This window comes from Astatotilapia calliptera, chromosome 6, assembly GCF_900246225.1.
Source record: "Astatotilapia calliptera chromosome 6, fAstCal1.2, whole genome shotgun sequence".
Taxonomy (NCBI): Eukaryota; Metazoa; Chordata; class Actinopteri; order Cichliformes; family Cichlidae; genus Astatotilapia; species Astatotilapia calliptera.
Window position 1 is genome coordinate 19,249,691 of NC_039307.1, and position 23,731 is coordinate 19,273,421.

At 39.5% G+C, this 23,731-nt stretch overlaps 1 protein-coding gene across 20 annotated transcripts in view; it reads left to right on the forward strand.

The window, feature by feature from the left end:
* The first annotated feature begins 4,402 nt into the window (after positions 1-4,402).
* ank2a (ankyrin 2a, neuronal) overlaps positions 4,403-23,731 on the forward strand; it is an 83,012-nt gene continuing 63,683 nt past the window's right edge. For 11 of the 20 annotated variants that reach the window (XM_026170863.1, XM_026170871.1, XM_026170873.1 and 8 more), the window contains exon 1: positions 22,197-23,057. In XM_026170863.1, the coding sequence (XP_026026648.1) occupies positions 22,914-23,057 (144 nt within the window). In that variant the 5' untranslated portion in view covers positions 22,197-22,913. Of the gene's footprint in view, positions 5,101-10,460; positions 12,343-20,443; positions 20,776-22,193; positions 23,058-23,731 lie in introns of those variants that run through there. The other 9 variants (XM_026170866.1, XM_026170867.1, XM_026170870.1 and 6 more) reach the window with 6 other exon arrangements.

Genomic DNA, 23,731 nt, shown 5'->3' on the forward strand with positions numbered 1-23,731 from the left:
GTGCTCAGTGACAGTGAGGGGGAGAGGTGGGGCCAAGTCGGACTGACTGATGCCAGTTGGTGAGAAAGTGGGGGATCTGAAAATAGTCCAGTTTGGTGGTGAGGATTTCTGGGATTATGGTTTTGAAGCTTTAGTCCACCTTCCTGTTCTCCAGATGGCTCAGGCTCATAGACAGCCTCCATGAAGTCTTTGAGGCTGTCTATACCAGTCTTCTGAGGATGGGTATGATAGTGGAGGCCTTCAGACAGTTGGGAACAGTGGCATGAGTCAGGGAGAGGTTGAATAGCCTGATGAGGATCCCTGACAGTTCGTTCAACCAACTTTAACCACAGCCCCTGGGATGCTGTCGGGGCCAGCAGGTCGCCTGGGGTTCACTGCTCTCAGCCTCCTCATGACCTCGTGTTCCTGGAGGGAGAAGGGTGTGTGCTGGGTGAGGTGGGTGGCAGGGGAAGTGGGGGAGGGGTGGTCTCAAACTGAGCAAAGAAGGTATGAGCTCCTCTGCTAGTTTGAGGCTGCTGTCCAGGATATAGCTCTGGCCTTTGTGGTTGGTGAGGTTGTTCAGTGGTAACATTGGCTACCGTTAGCTTGCGAGGCAGATAGATAGGCCAGCACCAAGTGGACATGGCACCTAAGTGTAGTGAGCAGTGACTGTGTAATTCTGCTGTTATGGCACCAGTCCTGAAGCACATAAGCACAGACCACATGAGCACAGAGCTCACCACCCCTTCCCTTTGTGTGTTAATATTGTGAATTGGTTGTCTGAGTACTGGGCTGTGACCTATAACTGGTTTGGGGAGGCCTCATAGTCTAGAGTACTTATTGAATGTGACTATACCTAGAGGTGTAGCGCTATTTAAGTAGCAGAAAGCATCAGTTGTGTGCTCCAGTACACGCACATGTTTGTGTTATTTGTTTCTAAGGCTGTTAACAGTGGCAAAAGTGATAAAATCTCAGGTTGAATTTATGAACATGAAGTCATCCGTGTGATTATCTTCTAACAGTTATGGTATGCTGCTTAAGACTTCCTCCTCCCTGGAAGTGTATTGTCTTTTGCCACAGAGGTGACAAAAGTACAGACATTCTGTGCTTAAGTACAAGTACTGATTGTTGTAAAAGTTGAAGTACGGATTCACCTTCTTAACTCAACTAACAATGAAAAAGTATAGACTGAAACATGAAACATGCGCAAAGTAAGAAAGTAAAAAGTATCTCTTTGGAAGATGTTTCTACTACTGTTATGTTAATTTAATAATGACAATAAATGAGAATGCTAACTTTACTTTGGTTGAAATTTTAGTTCTAAATAATATACTCAGCTTGAATCACTTAGGTAGAAAATTAAACAGACTGAAGGTAGATTGCAGTGAATTAATCTAAGCATCATCAGCTTAACTTCAAAATAATCTCTGCAATATGTAGTGTACCTCACTCTGACCATGAAACCACAGCCACTGTGCACCTTTTAATTTTTTAAAAAGTTTCTAATGACTTAACTTTTACAGACTCGGGAGACTCCGCCATTTTACAGTGGCTTGCAAAAGTATTTGGTCCCCTTGAACTTTTCCATATTTTGTCACATTACAGCCACAAACATGAATCAGTTTTATTGGAATTCCACGTGAAAGACCAACACAAAGTGGTGTACACGTGAGAAGTGGAACAAAAATCATGCATGATTCCAAACATTTTTTACAAATAAACTGCAAAGTGGGGTGTGTGTGTAATTATTCAGCCCCCTGAGTCAATACTTTGTAGAACCACCTTTTGCTGCAATTACAGCTGCCAGTCTTTTAGGGTATGTCTCTACCAGCTTTGCACATCTACAGACTGAAATCTTTGCCAATTCTTCTTTGCAAAACAGCTCCAGCTCAGTCAGATTAGATGGACAGTGTTTGTGAACAGCAGTTGTCAGATATTGCCACAGATTCTCGATTGGATTTAGATCTGGACTTTGACTGGGCCATTCTAACACATGGACATGTTTTGTTTTAAACCGTTCCATTGTTGCTCTGGCTTTATGTTTAAGGTCGTTGTCCTGCTGGAAGGTGAACCTCCGCCCCAGTCTCAAGTCTTTTGCAGACTCCAAGAGGTTTTCTTCCAAGATTGCCCTGTATTTGGCTCCATCCATCTTCCCATCAACTCTGACCAGCTTCCCTGTCCCTGCTGAAGAGAAGCAGTGTTAGTTTTCCACCGCACATAGCGTTTTGCATTTTGGTCTCATCTGACCAGAGCACCTTCTTCCACATGTTTGCTGTGCCCCCCACATGGCTTGTGGCAAACTGTAAATGGGACTTCTTATGGTTTTCTGTTAACAATGGCTTTCTTTTTTCCACTCTTCCACAAAGGCCAACTTTGTGCAGCGCACGACTAATAGTTTTCCTATGGACAGATTCCCCCACCTGAGCTGTAGATCTCTGCAGCTCGTCCAGAGTCACCATGGACCTCTTGGCTGCATTTCTGATCAGCGCTCTCCTTGTTCGGCCTGTGAGTTTAGGTGGACGGCTATGTCGTGGTAGGTTTACAGTTGTGCCATACTCCTTCCATTTCTGAATGATCGCTTGAACAGTGCACCGTGAGATGTTCAAGGCTTGGGAAATCTTTTTGTAGCCTAAGCCTGCTTTAAATTTCTCAATAACTTTATCCCTGACCTGTCTGGTGTGTTCTTTGGACTTCATGGTGTTGTTGCTCCCAATATTCGCTTAGACAACCTCTGAGGCCGTCACAGAGCAGCTGTATTTGTACTGACATTAGATTACACACAGGTGCACTCTATTTAGTCATTAGCACTCATCAGGCAATGTCTATGGGCAACTGACTGCACTCAGACCAGAGGGGGCTGAATAATTACGCACACCCCACTTTGCAGTTATTTATTTGTAAATAACTAAGTTTCTGATAGTAATTTAACATTCGATAAACAGATAAATAATGTGATCAAGACCAGCTTCTTTCAACTCCGCGTACTTGCAAAGGTGAAGCCATTTCTCTGCTTCAGATACTTTGAGAAAGCATCCCATGCCTTTATTTCATCTCGCCTTGACTTCTGCAACAGCCTCTACTCTGGTGTTACTTCGTCATCTATTGGCCAACTACAGCTGGTTCAAAATGCTGTGGCAAGGCTTCTGACTGGCAAGCGGAAGTGAGAGCACATATCCCCTATATACTTGCCTCGCTACACTGGCTGCCAGTAAGTTTTCAAATTAATTTTAAAATCTTGACACTTTTAAAACATTGCATGGACTAGCTCCTATATATCTTTCTGATCTTTTAAATTGGTACACTCCAGCGAGATCTTTGAGGTCCGCGGACCAAATGCTTCTAGCTGTCCCTAGGTCTAGATTACAACACAGAGGAGATCGGGCTTTTGCTGTGACTACCCCGAAACTGTGGAATAAACATATCAGGACCTCTCCAACACTAGATACTTTTAAAACTTGTTTAAAGACCCATTTTTACTCTTTGGCTTTTTTAAAAAAAATTACTATTCTGTATGAGTCTGTCATTATTTTATTCTTATTATTTTCTTATCTTATTTATCTGATTATTCTATTGTACAGTACTTTGGCCAACAGTTGTTGTTTTTTAAAAGTGCTATATAAATAAAATTGATTTGATTTATTTTCTATTCCTCATTGATAATACTAGTATTTTATTAGTATTCTGAGCTGGGGGGTGTTAGGCACAGACACAATAATACTGCAGTATGACGGCCACCCTTGTTGTCCTTGTTGCCTGTATCATATCCCCCAGGTAATTAGTGGGTGGAGCTGACCTGACATCTGACCTGGGCAGCTGGAGCCCAGGGCATTTCTCACATCCATTCCCTTCACTCAGAAATTGCATGTGTGTTGGCAACCATTCATAGTTTATTTACTTTATTTAACTAAACCATTTGTTGCATTCTTTAGAGCTGATTTCTGACAAAGGGTTAAGTCACATCTAAAAGGTGTTCTTATCTAGTAATTGTTTCACGCATGTTTTAAAGAAAAAAAATTACCTCTGTCTTTTTTGTAAACTCATAGATTTGGCCTAGGGCATATTATTCTATGCCCTACTGGCTCTGAAGACTGCATCTCAAACGATGACATTTTGCTAACATGATTTCTTACATCTCTTCCCGTACTTGGCCCTCCTCTGCCCAAGATGCTGTCTGTTTTTTAAAATGTCTCCAAGACATTGTTATTGATTTTTGCCCTGTCAGCCTATATTAAATTTGTCATCTAGTGAAGAAGGCCAGGCCATGGCGGGGGCGTAAGAACACGAAGAAGGAGATTAGATTAGTTAAACCCAACCCAAAGTGTCTAATTTCACATGAGTGTGTAAGTAATCTCACAGTTTTTATTCAACCATGGGACAACATGCTCCATACTGGGAACTTTGATCTCTGAAGCAAACTGCTGCACAGGGCGTCGGTGTATTCAAGTGCCACTGGGAATTGTCTCATTGTAAATGTTTTGTTTTGAATTAGTGCTTTACTATGCAGTAAAGCACTATATGGTGACAATGTATGCTTTAAGTGATGCGATGTGTTAAAAAAAATGTCTGCGCACAGTGCGCCCCTTTAAAAGGTGCTCTGAGGCTACTTCTGGTCGCATTCAGGGTGGTCATCACTGCCAAGGTCTACTGTCGAGGTTTCCGGTTGTCCACGAAGGCAACATTGGTCCTGCGGAGGTTCGGGGAAGCGCATCTGAAGCGCGTTCACGTTTCCATACACACAAACACGCGCGCAGGCCATAGCAGCACACCGGGAGCATCCCTGAGAGGAGGGAGCGCTCGTTTTGGTTTACCATCTGGAAGAATCGCTGTATTAGCTTCTGTCGAGCTTGATTAAAGACTTTCTCTGACGACGCATAATGATCCCGGGCTCTGCCGGGCGCCGTGGATGCTGAGGCGTGCACAGAAATCCACAGTGGGTCGGGTAAAGGACCCCCGTGTCTCCTCCAGCAGAAGCAGCAAGCCCGAGACGGAATGTCAAGTAGCCCCGAAGAAAGTCACTCCAGGGGCGGCGGCTCCAACCGTGACTTAAAGACGGCCTCTTCGAGCAGCACGTCCCTCGAGGATGGAAATCCACCACCGCTGCACCAAAACCGTATACGCCAGGTGGGTGTCTGTCCGCAGCCTGCTCTCTGCACTAGCTGGCCCAGTCAGCCGTGTAACGAGCAGTCCAAAGCGCTGATGCTGATGCTGCTGATGATGCTGTGCGCCTAGGCAGAGCGGTCATAGGCGTTGCCGTGCTTTATCACATCGGCGCTGCCGAGAAGACAGATTTTCCTATGATGCTGCATAAACTGTGTTTAAATTAGCTGTTAATAATAGAAAAGCTCCTCAACCATCTGTTTTGATAAGCGACGTAGAGGGACGTGCTTCAGCATTGTGTGATAACAGGCCAACTGTGCCAGTTGTTATGGCCGTCAAAATAAACACCACCAGGTCTGCTCTGGTCGAGGGGCTTCAGTGAAGAATGTTTACATGTTATCATTTACCACTGAAAGTTTACTGTCTGGATCGGCCATATCATGACACACTGCAAGTTGTTTATAGTTCTGAATATTTGCTTGATTAGTTTGAACTTCAGATGTGATTTTTTTTTTTCCAAATATTTGTAGGTCCATAGACTTGTGTCTGAGACTCTCAAGCTCTTGAAATGACACGCATACACTGTATGTGATATCTGCAACAACCTCACATAGAGTGCTGTGCAAAAGTCTCCACTCATTTCTTTACATTTCACTAAAAAGATGGGAAATACAGTAAGCTCAGCAATTTATTGAAACATGCAAACAGACAGAGGTAGTGAGCTTGAATGTCAATTTTGGCATGGGCACCTTTATTCTTCCATAAAGCCTGAACTCTCTTAGGCAGCTTTCTGATCATTTCTAAGTAGTCTTCAGGAATAGTTTTCCAGGCTTCATGAAGGACATTCAAATCTTCGTTTTTAGACGTTGGCTGCTTTTTGCTCTGTTCTCTGTCAAGATCCGCACTATTTCAATAATTGAGGTCTGGGCCCTGGGGAGGTCAATCCAGGTTTGATTCTCTTCCATTGTATGTTATTCTACCCAGGTGTACACACTGGCATACAGTAAAATACTGTATGTCAGTGTGTTTGGGATCCTTGTCATGCTGGAAAATGAAGTCATTTCCAATCAGATGCTGTGCAGATGGTATTGCATGGTGGATTTTATGTGTGTCAAACTGTTTGGTCATTGGTATTTTTTGTAGATTCAGGTAAAGAAATAGAACATGTTATAGTAAGGCACTTTGCTTATGTTTGAGTGCTTTATAGTTCAGTGTTTTTGTTAAATGGCTTAATACTAAAAAAAAAAAATTCCTTTTAAACATTTGTATGAAAATGGTCAGGTATAAGGACTGGACTGGATGGAAAAAGAAGCCAATATCCAAGAAAAACACTGAAAAACCTCCAGGAAGCCTGCAGAACTATTGCCCAGGACCACTTTAAAAAATTACATGAAAGTATGGCTCCTTGAAAACAAAATATTAAGAAATGAGGGGATGGCTCAAGACTTACAGACTAACAGTACTGTTTATTTATCACTAAGTTCTAGATTTACTTTTATGAGTACACATGCTAGTAATATATAGAGTCCCTTTATCTATATCCAAAAGTCAATTTTCATAAATTTTCAGTATGAACAAGAAAATGGATGTAAAGCGTTACCATCTAGGCCTGATCATGCAATGTGTGTTTGGCTGCTCGGTGGAAGTGAGTCAGGAGATGGCAGAGGGTTGTTTCCTGTCTCAGTGCACTCTCTGAGGCTAATGTGATTTCAGTAATGGACTGTGGTGCTACATGTACACTTGCACACACAGACACACACTTAGACCCTTCTTTTGGGGTGGGGCCTTTGAGCTCAGATACTTGAATTACCCCGGAGGTTTTGTTTTTTTATAATTAAATGGCACTGAAATATCAAACGCCGCACTGCTCATCCGTGTGCTTGCTTGTTCGTGGTCAACTAATCACATCGTCTACAGGTTTACTATAGTTAGTTTAAAAAAAAATGCAATTTGCATACTTATGCTGATGTGCTCCACAATGAAAGCAGAAAATAGATTTCTTAATTTTCAGATAACAAACTGGATTCACGTTTAGGCCTCTAAACAGGCTGTGACACTCAAAGCTTGTTTAGAGGCTAAACTGGTACAATAAGCCACACCTTACAGCTTGAGGCTGTATGACACTGACCTATTGATTTCCAATATATAGTGCTTAACAAATTTATTAGACCATCACCCACTTTACATTTTACACCACAGTTGCACTAAATCATTGGAACTGGTAATGACTAAAACTAATTTCACATACATGTAATCATTAATACACCAGTATGTGCAAGCCCTTTAACTCATATATTTTTAATGCTAAAATATGAATTTTTACAGTTTTAGGTGGTCTAATAAATTTGATTAGCACTGTGTACGTACAATCATTTGAAAAACAAGTTTTCACAGGTCTCTGAGGATCAAATCTACAAAAAAATAAATGAATCAAGGTGTTGCAATGGGCCAAAGTACAAACCTCCATCTGATGGAAATGATGTGGTGAGAGAGCGCTGTATAAAGAAGAGCTTGCAAGCCTCAGCAAAGCAAAGAAGAGTGGAGATCTTTCACAACAATATACTGCTAAAAGATTACTTTAACTTTTTGCTCCTTAAGGTGGTTCCACAAGTTAGTGAATCATAACAGGACTGCATGGAGTCCTGTTAAAACAGTTTTTCACATGACTGTATATTACTTTTTTATTTATTTTTTTACAGAGAAAAATGTAGGAAAAGATGCCTGAGGCAATGATGAGTAACGAATTGTTCAGTAGAGTGCACTGGGTGCATAATGCACCACAGCTGAGCAAACAGTGGTGCAAAATCAAAATACTTTATATAGTCAGTATGCCCAAAACACAAAAAGATATTACAAATCTTTGAAAACTTGTGTTGGAAGTTGATTCAGGTTTCTGTGTATCGTTATGAATGACTCTGATATTCACTTTCTTCACCCCCTGCTTTGGTCCCATCTAACTCCTGAGTCTTGTTCTTGCTTTATGTTGGACTCTCTTCACCAGCAAGCTTCTGCATTCTTTGTCTGCCATTTTGTTAGGGCACACTGGTTTTATCAAAGCCTTTTTATATCTGCTGTTGCTGGAAATGGCTTTAATGAGCACAGTGAAAATTAAGTATCCTAAATGCGCATGGGCCAGCAAGGAGAGGTACAGAGCGAGTTCTTATGTGAAGGCAAATCATGTGATACGTGTGATAATTTTACTCACCGTGAGTATAAAAAATAGCACATTTTGGCCTCTTGGGATACATCACTTTAACTTGCAAGAAAGACTATGGCACATCAAAGGGATACTGTCCAATTAATAGGCTTTTGGCACAAAGAGTACACTTGTCTTGTCTTGTTGTCTTGCAAGTGTGAAAAAGCATCTAGCTGAGTGGATACTCTTGATTTTATCTGTTAAATACATCAGAAAATGTCTTTCTAATAACGATACCTTGGTTTATGGAGGACTTTAAGGTGTCAGAAGAAACAGGATTGACTGCAGGAACGATTCTTGTGTTTTTCTAAACTGAACTTTCAAAGATTTTAATCCTGCAACCAAACTTTGTTTCATCTCCAGTGTACTTTCCAAACCACAGATAGACAATATGCGCAAAACTTTTAAAAAAGCAAGTTGACATGAATAAATGTAATATATTACAGCACTTTAATGTTTAATCTTATGAATAATCGAAATCTTATCGTTGAGCTGGAGTTCACTAAAACAATAAAACAGCTCTGACACAAAAGGAGAACATGACTAAGGGAGACTGGGATGTGAAGATCTTATTTTCAGGTCTAAAAATACTCCTGTCTCTCTCGTGATTGTCCTGGAGAGAAATCGCTTTTTCCCAGCCAAATGGCTTTGTGTCCATGTCTCTGCGCTCACTGCAATGGACCAATGTCACTGTTCATTTGCACGCTACTCTGAGCTGTTGTTAAATGATTGCTTTCTGCAGTGTACTCCCTCCTCTATCTGAAAGATATGTGGAGTGCGTCAAAATATGTAAACTACTTTCCTGGGCTCGAATAGTAGATTCTTAGGAACAGAGATTGATTCTACTAGATTTTATGTTCATTGCAGTCTAAGACAAGTCAAGGAGCTATTTGAACCTTTTTGCTTTGGTGGAAAAATGCTGCTCCCCATGTAGATACAGATATAAAACCCAGAAAAGCGTAATGCCTTCATTTTATATCCAAAGATGATGGGTTTAGGCAGCTTGACCTGTTTTTTATTCAGGACTTGATATGAAGGTCCTATTTCAAGTGTCAAGCCCTGTCGCTGCATGCTCCTTTCTTTTGACACCTTTTCTTGCGCTGCGTTCCCTCTCCACTTTCTTTTCTGGTTGCCAGTTGTCTTTTCTCCTCGAGAGCCTTGCTTTCTCATTCTTTCCTCTTTAAAGGGGTTTGACTCTTTAGGTTGGTTTTCTCCTTGTCTTTTTGGCTGCCTTCCCTACCCATCTCTCATTTCCCAGCAAAATACCCCCCCCACACACACACACACACACTGTTTGCCCTGCACTCCTCTCCACTAGTTCCTACACTCATGTCCTGATGTGCAAGGAGGTCAGATTACACTGCAGCCTTTGACATTTTCAGCTTTCTCTTTTCCGCCTCTCTGTCTGTTGCTTTTATGCCTTTCTGTTTTTGCCTGCCTGTCTATCTGTCTGTCTTTTTCCACTGGGAGTCTCATGATGGGACTCTGCAGGAAGGGAGTCCTAATGGAGCCAAGATCTTCATTACATTACTTCAGAACAGCTACATCAATGTACACCCACATATAACCACTGGAAACGTTTGGGGTCAAATACTCTATATTCATTCAAATTGCTAAACGCACATGTAGGTAAAGCATTAAACTGTATATTAGTATTTACCAGAGGCTTAACAGCACATTCCTGATTATAAATTCATGCAAAAACCTGTAAATGACTGCAGGTCAACAACTCCAGTACCCTATGGTTGTCAAATGCCATTAACAATTTATAATGTGGGCTTAATGCTTCCAGATTATTTCTGTATAGATATGATTCAGCAGGATACAGCTGTCAATTACACTTTCTCACTATTCATATACTATACCATCAGCAAAATGGCACATTACTGCATCATCTTTCGGATTAACCAGTTCGTCACTCAGTCTGTCAAATGTTAATTTTGAGATTTTGAGAATTAGTAAAGTGTTTTGTTTTTTAACAAAAAATGTAAAGCTGCTTTTTTCTTGTAATTTGTTGATATAATACAAGGAAAATGATTTATGTTTTTGTAGTTTGGAGCTTTTGGACCAACACAACACAACAATAGAATACAGAATGCTTATTGTAATTTTCACTACTTATATTCTGAATAATTTATTTTTGCCAACTGGTTAATTGTTAATTGAAACATTTTACTAGTACCAATTATTTTTAAATACTGACACCTAGCTTTAGTCAATTATTGTCAAAGAGCAAGTAATTAGAAAAATGTTCTCCAAATACAGATGAGCCACATTGCTGGTGAGCTCTGATGCAATGTACAAGGAATACACATGAGTGTTGTGTTTCAGTACTAGGTAATGGTGATACTGTGTAGAGAAATCCATTGGTATTCCTGTCCAAGATCCAAAATCCAAAGAGCACATGAGCATGTCTATACTGGGGTACAAACAACACCCTGACTCAACCTCACAGCTAGCTTGGGTGCCCTATTTACGTCTGACACCATCTTTTCCTGGCATGTTTTTTCCTTATAGATGTTTCAAGGAGAGAGATAGCATCACTTGATGTGTAATACCTCACCATCATTTTTACAAAATGTTGCAGACTGAAACAGATGAAATTATAAGGAGAAAACTTGAGAGAATATCAGCCCGAGTATAAGAAAAGCTAACAACACTATGTAAATATTGTATCCCTTGAAATGTGTCCTCTGCTTCATAGAGGACAGGTGTTTTTGGACCAAGGCAGTGAGAAGCATTTAGAAGTTAATTATTTATAATGACCTTATAAGGCTGATTCCCGTTAGAGAGAAATAGAAGGCGGGGGCAAGAGCAGGGTGTGGTTAGTGATCAATGGACTTCTCAGAAGCTCAGACATATCTATGTAAATGTGCACTCTCCCCAGCCGTCAGCTCCTTCCTAATGCTCCTTCTCTCCACTTCTCTTGCATCAAATTTAAGTTGGGTAAGCAAAGGTTTTCTCATAGGAAACGCATCAAAGCTTTTGACTGTGTTGCTGAGAATACTTTGCTGATCGAACTGAATGTTCACACGCACAATCATGTACGTGCACATACGCACAGCAGCATGTTGCTTTTTTTTCACAAACCGAGGAAGATGACACAACCTGTGACCCACCTTCTAACTCATGCAGCAGTTACATTAGAGTTAAGTCTGACATTTGTGCTTTTATTATGTGTCACTTAGGTCTAACATTTTCCTTTCTGAACTGGTATGGTTATAGACCTAAAAAGCGGCTGAAAAAAGTGGTGATACAATAAAGTGAATTCTTCCCCCATTTGTTTTGTTTTCTTTGTCGCCATCTCACAGTTTTGTTTTTTATGTCTGTCTTACTAATTGTCTGCATTGTTCTTTTTCTCTGTGTGATGGCATCACTCAGCATTCCTGCATGACTGTGCGCTGCAGCGGATTTTAGGTCACACGCTTCATTATTCATAACACATTCAGATTGGAGGTGAAATCAGTTTCTGCCTCAATACCCTTTGTCATCTGACACAGCACTCTGTCATCATTTTGTTATTCTAGCATATCAAGAAATCAGTGAACTTTAAAGAAAAGGTGCAGAAAATTTACAATACAGATAATTTTCCAATTCTATATTAGCTGTAGGGGTGAATGTGAGCATGAATGCATGTCTTTCTCTGTGTGTAAGCCCTGCAATTGATAGGCAATCTGTAAAGGGTGTGCCCTTCCCCTTGACCTGTAACAGCTAGGATAGGCTTCAACCCCCCCCCCAACCCACCCCTGAGACCGTGAATTGGATAAGCAGTTAAGAAAATAAGTGGATGCTTGGATGTTTATTGTGTCCAATTTTGAGTCAGTTTTGACTCATATCAAGACATACAGAAAGAAAGATACAGAAAGATGTGTTATTGATGATTGCAGGCAGCCGCATTTAAATTATTGAAGGTCATTTTTCATCCTTCTTTTTCAGTGAGCTGCTGTCATTGATGACACACCACGTAATTTGAAGTGTGAACCTACTGAAACAAGGTGCCAGCTGCAGAAGCATTATACTGCATTAGAGATCATACAGCATAATATCCAGTGACACAGCAGATGTTAAATGTAAGTTCAAATGTAAGCCTATGTAATGTTACCTGAGAAATTTTAAATAGCAGGTAAAATAACAGCTAAACACTTTGATTTCAAAAATAACTAAACTAACCCAACCTTGTAATTTATCAGGAGCTACACAATATTGTCACATAATAAAAAAGAAAAATATTTTCTCGTTGGAAGGTTTTTAGCCAGCCGTGCTTTTTTTTATTCTATAACTGCATCAGGAATTTTCCTTCACTGTTTGTGCGTCCTTTCATATGGTGTGCAACTAGTCAGTACTCCATCAACTCCCGGTGAGGCCATTTGATTATATTTGGGTTGCACATCACCAGCTGCTAGTATCTCCTCATTGTTCTTGACTGTGATTCTGCCTTAAGTGGCAAAACATGTTTGTCATTTCCATGTTTAGCACCTTTAGCAAAAGGTGGAACCTTTAGTTCCACCTTTAGGAACAAATGTTTTGCATATTTTTCCAGAGTTTGTTGGTGGTTGTTCCAGTAGCTGACACATACTCTTACTGTCAGAGATGTCCGGGCTTGTTTTGTTGTGTGTACTAGGGAATCTAAAGTAACGCTTGTACTAGGCGTTACTATAGCAATGACATGTCATGCTGTGACACTTGTGGTTGTAACGCAGGAGTGGGTTGATGGTTTAATTCCTGGCTGCTTCAGGTTGCATGCCAAATATCCTTGAGCAGGATACTAACCCCGAGGTGCTCTCATTGGAGAATAAATGTGTGTGAATGTTAGATAGAAAGCACTTACGTCGTAAGTAGAGCTGGGCGATAGAACGATAACGATATGTACCGCGATATAACTTTTACTCGATAGAGAAATTAAGCTATCGCGATAGACCTCGCCGCTCTTGTCCTCTTAAAAAAAAAAAGAAAAAAAAGAACAGCCAATCCAAACTAAGTAGCGCAGAGCCGAACCAATCACAGCCGCAGCGTCACGTCGCGTGACTTGTTACGTACAGCACAAGTGCCAAGCCGCACGTGTGTTTGTTTGGGAAGCAGCCAGCGGGTAATGGAGCCAGCGGGTAATGGAGGAAATGAGTGTGCCGACTAGAAAAATCAACCGAGCGTGACCGAAGAGAAAACAGATGATGGTTCCAATGCCGGAGAGATTGTCGAACGGAAGAGCCATAGAAGTTCCGTAGTGTGAAGGTATTTCGGCTATTTCAAGTCTGACAAAAAACAGAGTAGCGTGCACTGTAAATTGTGCCGAAAGCAAGTCTGGAAATACAATAAACTGGTGCATGCGTCACACTGTGCGCCACGTTATTGTTTCGGTGAAATGAATTTCTATAATACTGTTACTGTTAATTCTACTCTCTGCAGTGTTTAAATGCTTACATATACACACAGTTACTGTCCCTCCACACATACGACTCGGTTCTGCTTCTATGCCGCAGCTTTGTTTACTTTTACCCACCGAGGCTTCTAGACTTCTGATTGGCCAACATTTCTGCACGGTTAGGAATCTAGCGCCACCTGCTGCTTTGGCATGTTCATAGCAGCGTTTTCCTTCATTTCTCCCTTTATGTGTGGACGGGATTATTTTTTAAAACGAAAACGGAAAATCTCCGTTTTCAAAAATACCCGTGTACGCGTGGACGTAGCCTCAGTCTCTGACTGGAAGCGCTAATTCGTCATTCAGCTTTTGTCAGACTAAAGTAACTGTTAAAACTGTTTGAAAACCTAAGCTATACAACAAGGAGAGATTGAGAATTTCCTTTTAGTTCTCAGTTTATTTGATATTGATAAAAGTTAGTCAGTTTTGTCTGTTCTTCTGTAAAACAAACTAAGATTTATTTTTAGAATTAATATTTTGTTTCTAAGTGGAATTGACAATTTAGTCTGTTTCGTTTGTTCTATTTTGAAACTTAAACGCTTTAGCGGCTGCCTTTTGTGTAGTTTGCAATATTTGCCTTTATTTATCTGAAAAAGTCTCATGTTCCTTAAGTACATCTACCCTGTTGAACTTATTATGGGAAATAAATATTTAAATAAAAACAAGCTGCTGATTATTTCACATTTTACTTGTGAGCAACGGCACATTTAAATCTTACAAATATAGTTATTTGGCTTATATCGTGATAGATATCGTTATCGCCTGAAATGAAAAAAACATATCGTGATATGAAAAAATCTCATATCGCCCAGCTCTAGTCGTAAGTGTTTTCTATGGGTGAATGAGGCAAGTTGTAAAGCACTTGGAATTCTCAGACTGAGTAGAAAAGCGGTATATAAGAACCAGACCATTTATACTTTTATATCACGTAAAAAAATTACACAGGTTATCCCCAACATTATCCCAGCTGATATGATGTTGCATTGTTACTTTGTGCAATACGGTGCTGAAACCAGGTATCTTGTTAGGTGATGTCATTTGTTAGGTAAATGTGTGAACCACTAGGCTGTGGAGCCACACATAGCTAGGGACTCTATGGCTTGAACTTATACTTCAGTATTTAGTATACAAAACTACAGACTTTTGTTGTGATAACTGGTATATTGTACTACTTAACATTGATAACATCCTATAATAGGATGGGAGTCTCTTTCAAGTATTTATTTTCCATTTGCCTCAAGGCCTCTTTTTAATTAAAATGAAAAGCAAGATGACATCATGTGTTCCCAAGGGACTTGGGTAGAACTTCAAAGAGGGGAAAAGGGGAAAGCTATAAATTCAGGTACTGGCCATTTGCAAGGTACTGTCTATCTTACTGGCTATCTTACCAACCCTCATCTATCACAGGGAGGCAGTGAATGTTGGTTGTAGCTGGAGGCATTGCATTGTACTGATGGCTTTTACATATAACACTTCATAAACCCTGGCATCAGTTACGGGAAGTGAATAATGAATTTACTGACGTGAGCAGTTGCTTACACTGCATTACTGGCCATCTAGCTTTTCTTAAAGTGTTCATAATTTATTTGGGAAAAGAAAGAAGTTGAAGGTTGTGGCATTGTGTAACAAAAAATAAAAGCTTAAGCAATCAGTTAATGTAGCACTGCTGTTTGCCTTTAGTGTTGCTGCCTGTCTGTGAGGGTGTGTGTATTGGGGGCTTTAGTGCGGTTGCACAACACTAACAAACAAATGGAGCAAGTCATGTTACGTGTAAATGAGCTGAGTGACTAATGAGATTTTTCCATTTTGTGCTTCATTTGCAACAGGGTGTGGTCCTTTTGACTTCCTCTTTCTTCATTTGACTTTCTCTTTATATAATAATGTATCAAGGTTATGTCATGTCTACAATGTGCCCTTCTATTCAATCTCATCTCATTTCAGCCCCTCCCACCAAGCATCCGAGTTTTATTTCTTAGTGTGTGTTTGGGTGTGGCATGATCTGGAGTCTTAACTGCCTGCTTTGTTTGCTTGCTATTAAATTTGACTCTGTATGATTTGGTTTTGGAAAAAACAGGGACGGTGATGGAGAGCAAGCATGTGTGCTGTGTATTTTATGGTGCTGACCTTTCTTAAGCACTAAAAGAGGCTTTCAAAAAGACATGGCATTTAGGAACTGTCTCTGAGGCAGTCCATTACTGCTTCAGCCATGTATTTTATTAATTCTGTTACACAAACATAAACAGGCTAACAATTTAGCTATTAGACATAAAAAATAGAAATATCAACCTTTTAAGTGGAAAGTCAGCATATCAAAGCAAAAAAAAAAAAATCAACTTCTCTTCAATGCAAAATCATATTTTGATCATTTTTTAAAAAAACTGCCCTCAAAAAAATTTTCCCCCAAACTGTATGTTTTACAGGATCCTCTCTCACAAGTAAAAATAAAGTGCTCTGCTATTGAAAGAAGTATTTAGAACTCAAGTGTAGTTGCTGTGCACCCACAGATGCAACAGATTTATGAAACAAAATAACTATTAGTGACTTTGCTCATGCCAAGGTTGCTTGTTTGTGACTGGCTCTGAACTCTATAGCTTTAGCCACTTTGCCTTTGTTAGTTTCTTTAAAATCCACGTTTCCATGTTTCGCTAGGTGGAGGTGGTTTAAATGTCTCTTTAGATTTTTTTGTTCTGAACATTTGTGGTGGTCCCCCTGTGATTTTGGCAAACATCGTGTCTTCACTCACAATAAGAAGCCTTAAAGCTAACCACATAGTATCATGTGGTTTGCATGCAACGATTTGCCTACATCACTGTGTGTGTGTTGTACATGCATGAAACAGACCGGCTTGTAATTTGAAATAAGTGAGGCTGACTGACTGGTCATCGGCCTCAGTCGATGCTGTAAATTGGCTATTTTTGGTCTTTGGACAGTTAAGAAGTGAAACTCTGCTATACATAATCTTTTAAAGCATGGTAAAGCCTTAACTTAAATTTAGTTTTTTCTCCAATCTTTCTTATGGAATGATGTCATCTGATAATGAAGGATATTTTACTAAATTAAATATATTGGAAAATACAATATAGTGGTTATTGACATCATGAGTCTTTATATTAGTCCCGGGCCTGAAAATGGTCAAGTTATTCAAAGCTAACAAAGGTTCAAAGGGGTTGGCAAAAAAAAGAATCTGGTAGCCATCCCCGATCGCTGTTACAAATTTCAGGGAGGAGATAAAAATTGTGGTTATGAAATATTTAAACGCGTTAAGAAGTCTATATGAGTTTTTTCAAACAGAAAGATCATATCTCCATTAAATCTCAGATGCATTATATGCTGTTAGACACTCTTCTCTGGGAGAACTCTACTAGTCAGCACTGTAGCTCCATTAGCAGGTAGAATAATTGTTATCAACTTGAAGGCCACGTCTTCCATCAAGGATAATGGCCTATCTCACAATTTAAAGAAAGTGATCAAAAACATAATGGCTTATTCCTTTGCTCTTGCTCCTAATGTTTGCTTGTGTTTCATAACATGAGCCCCCCCACGATAAGGATAAGCAGAAGAGATTGGATGGATGGACAGATCGAAGTCCATGGAAGGCAACTATCTTTTTAAAGCCCTGTTGCCTTTTAAAACTGTCAAATTCATTATTAAATAAAAAATCAGCTTGAAAATTAAGCACAAAAGTCGAAAAATAAACAGGAACAAATTGAAACATAGATGTAAAGTGTGAATTTGGTTGTTTATAACCCCCCTTTTCATATAAAAATGAGTGTGTGTTCATTTGACAAAGGAGTTGTACAATTCTGCGAACACACACACATTTACAGTTTGAAACATGCGTGTGTGCTCTCTGTCTATCAAAGAATGCTAATGGGCCAAATAAAAGCCTTTGGATCTATAAAAAGGAAAGCAGACCATTAACCCCTCCCCATGTACCAGGTCCACTGGACCAACAGAAACGAGAGCTCACGTCATCCTTCTTTCAGATCGCCCATCAGTGTAACCTGAATCTCAAATGGATAACCGCCACCACACACACACACACTTCCTCATATACACGTGCATTTGCAGACAAGCAATGATAGCATTATAACTTATTACTGAGGACACTGTTTCTGGATCAGCTAACATGATGATCAATAATTATAGATTTTTGTCTGTTTAATGTGAAATTCAAGAACTCGGGTAATGCCAAGGTTTTTACTTGTAAAACAGAGTTGGCTTTAGTGTACTTAGGGAAGGGAAGGTGTACCCAATGAAGGTACACCTCCAAAAGACTGCACATCTTCGGCAATCCAAACAGAACTTGTTAGTAATTTTACAATAGCTCACTGTAACAAAATGCTACTAGTTGTAAATAACCCCCATCCAGTAAGTATTTCAGTATGTGATACATTTCAAGTAACGATGCATATATATTTAAAATTACAATAGCAAACCAAAAAGTAAAATTGTATTGTGCAGCAGTTCCATTCCATTTGAGACTCCACAATTTCTTATGTCCTGTTAGGATGTCCTGTGACTGGACAGTACCAACTATATTGCTATGTAAAAGTTAATGTAGTTAATGGCGAAATTATCTCTCGTGAAATAAAAAGATTTTGGTTGAATCCATTTCCTGAAAACTCAGACTTTATGTACTATGCCCGCCTGTTACAAATAAACAAAGGTAATTGCAAATTTATGAAAAATACAATAAAAATAAACATTTTGCATCTGTTTCATTCCCTTGTTAAGGAAGACCAGCCCACCTTTTCTTTTAAGATACAATGATTGAGGAAAATCTCATCTGAGGCTTTGAGAGTATGTTTTTACTGAGCGTAAAATCAAACAATAAATTCATAATCAGGCACTGAGAATATAGTAACCAGCCACATTCTAAAGTATCTGTAACCATAAACTGTTTTAATTTTATGACCATAAATGGTTTGAATAGGTGACCTAGTGAATAGCATGTGCTTGTAATTTCAGTTAAAAACAAGTTTATGCTTGAAAAGAAACCAGAAAAAAATGTACATTACAATTTCAGTTTATTACAATTATTACAGCTGTATTATTTTTATTCAAGTGAATAAATTAACAAGGAGCCTTAAATTTCTGTTCAAGGTTCCTTGTTCCAAAAACCTAGATCAGAGTAGTATTATTTTGTTTTGAATATTAGTATAATGGATTAATGATGCAAAAATGTCGAGTGTTCTTTTTACTTGTGTTTACTGCCAGTTGTTTTTTCTTCCAATATAAACACTGTTGTTAGGTCAGATTGGGTTCTAAGATCCATACGCTGTTTCCTTAAAAAAAGATTCTCTTATTCCCTTCATCACCAGCAGAGAGCAGCAAAGGAAAAAGAAATGTGCAGTCTCTCTAAAGGCAGCATTGTCATGGAACTAAATGAAGCAGTCAGGTTCAGTGCACCAGTGTTAAAAAAAAAAAGAAAAAGAAAAAAGGAAAACAACATTATTGCAGTCGTGGAGTGATTCAGCAAATCTGTCCCATTCATGATTACTAGAAGAAATAAATGCTGCTGATGCTGCTGTAGCTGACTGAGTCAGTGAAACCGATCAGGCAGAATGTGTGAACAGAAATAGAGGTGTGAGATTGTGTCCCTGTCACTTGTGCTGAAATTTCAAACTCCTAACATTAGCGGCATTGACAGAGAGAGACCTTGACACCCGTCTGCTTGGAGTGGGCGCGCACACTCACATGCAGGAGCTGTCAACTTCAATTCTATCAGCCACCACTATGGAGGGTGCAATGCAGTTAAGATTCAGACTGACCCACTTTCTCCCGTTTAGGGGGAAGCCTGTAACTTGGTGGTTGGAAGCCACTGTTCTCTGCTCACTGGTCCCCCTCTGGACAGAGTGGTGTGTCCCATTTGCTCTGCTGGCTCACAGTAGGACAGCCTGTACCCAAGTTCACCCTTTTCATGGTCTTGTCTCATTTTTATTTGAACACTTTTTGCATCATTCTTTTCCATTTTTATTTGGAAAAGTCTGTAGTATGTAATAAAAGAAACTAAACGCATACATCATTTAAACTGCGACAAAATAAAAAGTCCTTACAGACTTTATAGATTTATGAACTTGTAAATTGGGGGTTAACCATACCATGACTAGAATATTTACCGTATTTCGACCATTGTAATCCGTCTCATGGTCCTTTCTGACCTATTAAATCTTCACTACACATTTACCTCATTCGCTAAGGATGGAGAGCATTTTCACAGCAGCAGAGGAAGTAGCTGTGTCTGCAGCAGTCAGCTGGCTGTTAGCACACAGCCTCCTTAAATCCCTTACACAATGAAAAATTTCCTGTGACTCTGGCTCACATGCACATTAACACTCATGCAAGGACACGCTCGTACACACTCAGAGCCTTTTGTAGCCACATCTGTTCACATGGAGGGTTTTCATGTACATCTGGGATGGGTAATTCCCTGTTTGTGTGTTGAAATATGTGATGAGGATGAGAGTGTGAGTGGTTCTTATGTTCATTTTTCATCAGCCCTTTTCAGTCATCATCCCTCTTGTTCGTGTTTGATAGGACCATACGAGGGGAGGGATTCATTTTTTGAGCACCTGTAGGTGTGTGTATGCCTGTGTTTTTGTGTGAGGACTGAAATCTAACTGCTGTACAAGGTGGAAGAAAAGAAAACTGAAGAAAGGAAAAAGAGGAATATGCAACAGTTTTTTAAAAATATTTTATTTTTCACTGAATTTGGGTTAACGCTTCTTTAAAGTCTTTTTTTCAGTCATTTCGGAGTAATTAGTCAATATTTCTCTGTTTTTTCTTTTAGTATTAGCATAATGCTGATGCAAAACAAGGCCTAATAACTTTTTATAATTTATATAGTATGGCATTTTTTTTGACAAATATAAAAAGTGAAGGTGTTTAGTTTGCTTTAGGCAGAATTTATAAACTTTAGCACCAAGGAAAACACACAGAAAAGTAGAAGGGTGAAGTCATGGCCCACGCTGCAGCCCATCTTAAGAAAGCTCGCGAGCTTGAGCAACACCCAGACTACAGGGCTTTGCAGAAAGCCAGGGAGAAGAGGAGACGGCAGCGGGAAAGAGCTGAACGAAAGCGTCAGGTAAAATCTGTCACACGTGGTGTGTATCATGACAATTTCATTACCACATTCTGTGGTGGCCTTATCGTACGCTTTGGTGTTACTGTAGGACAACATGAAAAGGGGCTGTGGGATTTGCACAGATGTGGAGGTGGTTGAAATCGCACTAGGTAACGGATAAAGTCAAAGAAATAGTACTGTACCACTGTCTACCATAAATAGTATAATTTGTTTAAAAGATTTTCACCGTTTTTGTTTTAACCTTCATGGTTAAAACAAGGTTAACCATGAGGTTAACCTAATCAAACACTTAAATCACCACCATGAACATTTATAAGAAAGTAACCAAGGCAAAGGGACTAAAGCTAAAGCCCCTAGCAATACTAGTGCACATATGTTCATAAGTGACCTCGTGTACACAAAGCAGCTGTTAATGAGACATTCGTGATAATAAGTAGAGTTTTGATTTTCATCCAGTGTAAGCATACTTGTGTTGTCCTTCATTACATGACTGACTCCAGGCGAATCTGTGCAAATCCTGTACGGATACAGAGATTACAGCTGGATCTCAATCAATCCAATCTCTGCATGTGGAGTTTGGCAAACAGCTGAATCAGGCAGGCAGACGAGTAAAAACTCAAAAAGTGGAGACTGAAGAATACACACACACACAAAACGAGTTCTGTGTAGTGAAAAATTCTATGTAAGGTTGAAATTAGATTGCTTGTACTAACCGGATCTGACTTGGTCCATTTTTCAGTGGTTTCTGTCAGCCTCCCATATGTCCCGTTATGCATGAGCAACACATGTACAGCAGCACAGCCAAACAGTTGCATACACACTCACAGCCACACACTAACATGTCATTAGTGTTGTAAAGACTCACTTCTTGATGCATTCTCAATCATCCAGGTAAGTAAATCTCCAAAGGTTGATTCTGTTCATCTGGACGTTTCGTCACTCATCCAAGTGACTTCTTCAGTCTCAGCTGACTGCAGGTTTCCCCAAGCTTATAAACAGTACTGTTTATAAGGTTGGGGATAAACAGTACTGTCAACTTTTGGAGGTAAAGTCTCACTGTTCACTACCATGAAAAACCTTTGTAACAGCAAACCTAATCAAACACTTAAATCACCACCATGAACATTTATAAGAAAGTAACCAAGGCAAAGGGACTAAAGCTAAAGCCGTCCAGAGCTCAGAGCCAATCCAAGCCAGCAGCCTCGGTATGAGCAAAGGATCGGAGGAGTTATGTAGACAATTATAGAGATGAGTAAAAATGAAGGAAGGGCTGAAAGCCTGTTATGAACATGCTGAAAAAAGATGAAAGGTTTTTTGTTGTTGTTGTTATATAAATCTGTTGCTTTTGTTTGGTAAGGAAAAATATATCAGACATTTCAGTTAACTATTTATGCTTCAGCTAATTTTGCTTTGAAGAACAGTTATAGTTCTTAAAAAGAAGAGAATCAGAATCATCAAAAATATGTATTACCATGTCAGACTTGCAAAAAAACATGGAATTGGCCAAAGAAATCTCAATTAGTGCATTTCTTATTTAAATCTTTTTATTGCTGTGTTCCATTTTTAATTTTGTCTCAGAATCCTGACCCTTGGTGTTCCTGAAAGCACCGTAGGCCATGTGGTCTACATTCTGAGTGAAACCCAGCTGTTATGCACCCTACCATGAACACACACACACCCATCAGTGGGTTGTGTCTGTGGAACTGAAGGTCTAGAATGGTAAAAATAGCTAAGACAGGAGAAACAGTAAGGGTTAAATGTTTATGGCTGCAGTTGTTATCTTACTGCGAGAGAGGAGAGGCAGCGGAAGAGTAGGCAGGACTGGGCCTTGACCACAGTACATCGTACATTAAGTCAGAGCTAGAGGCTGATCCTCAGCTTGCACTGTGATAAAAGGGAACAACAAGGAAATGTAGTAGAATTAATTAGAAAAGGAAGCAAGATTTGGTAATTTATTAAATATGTTTGAACCAAAGATATGTACAAATTTATTGGACTGTAGGATTAAAGGATGCCAGTAATCAGGAGTGTACTGAGAGATGCAAAGTGAGAAACTGCAAGAATTTGACAAAGTGGCCAAAGAGAGTAAAGAAAGGCGACAATATTCAGGTAAAGCTGTGAATTCTTTTCCTGTCTGAATGGTAACCATGGGAAATGCAGCAACATGTAAGATATGTGGATCAGATAAAGCTTCAAAGACCGTTGGGATTGACTATGCCTCAAATCAACATACTGATTACTACAAGGCTGCTGACACTGGATCTAACGTTGATGATTTACTGGTAAGAGATGGAAAAAGCAGACTTGGGTTGTTATAATTTCTTTTTCTGCTAATGTCCTTTTTTGTCAGAAACAAACATGTTTGTTTGTCCCGTGTTCAGCAAATGAAAATAAAATAAACAATAAAAGCAAAGGTGAATCAAATAGACCAATACAGCAAGGCTGGGATGGTCCATTTGGTAAAGTAAATCCATTGGGCATCTTTCTTTGCCTTTAGACAACAATTCTGATGGCAAAAGAACCAAACGGGACAGGCAAAAAAAAAAGAAGAAACAAACATGTTAATGTCTGATGGTTTGCTTGGGATTGTGCAACATTGCACGTGAAGGGTAATCCACATAGGGGGTGTGGTATGATTGTTGACATGTATTGCGAAGTTTGATGACCTTACAAGTTAACTTCCAGTGGTGATTGACTGACACTTTAACACTTTAACCTTGCTAAAAAGAGGTTAGAAACTCGTTGACACTCTCAAGATAATGAAGACACTACTAATGTTCACATACTGTGATATTCAGCAAATAAAGCGATACATCGGTATATTTTGATTATTCAAATATCAGATGTCATGCAATGAAAAATTCTATTTTGGGCCAAAATCATTACAGAGGTAATGACAGGCCATCGTCAGAAAGTCATCACTTCCTTTGACTTTGTTTTGTTTTTTTGTTTGCTG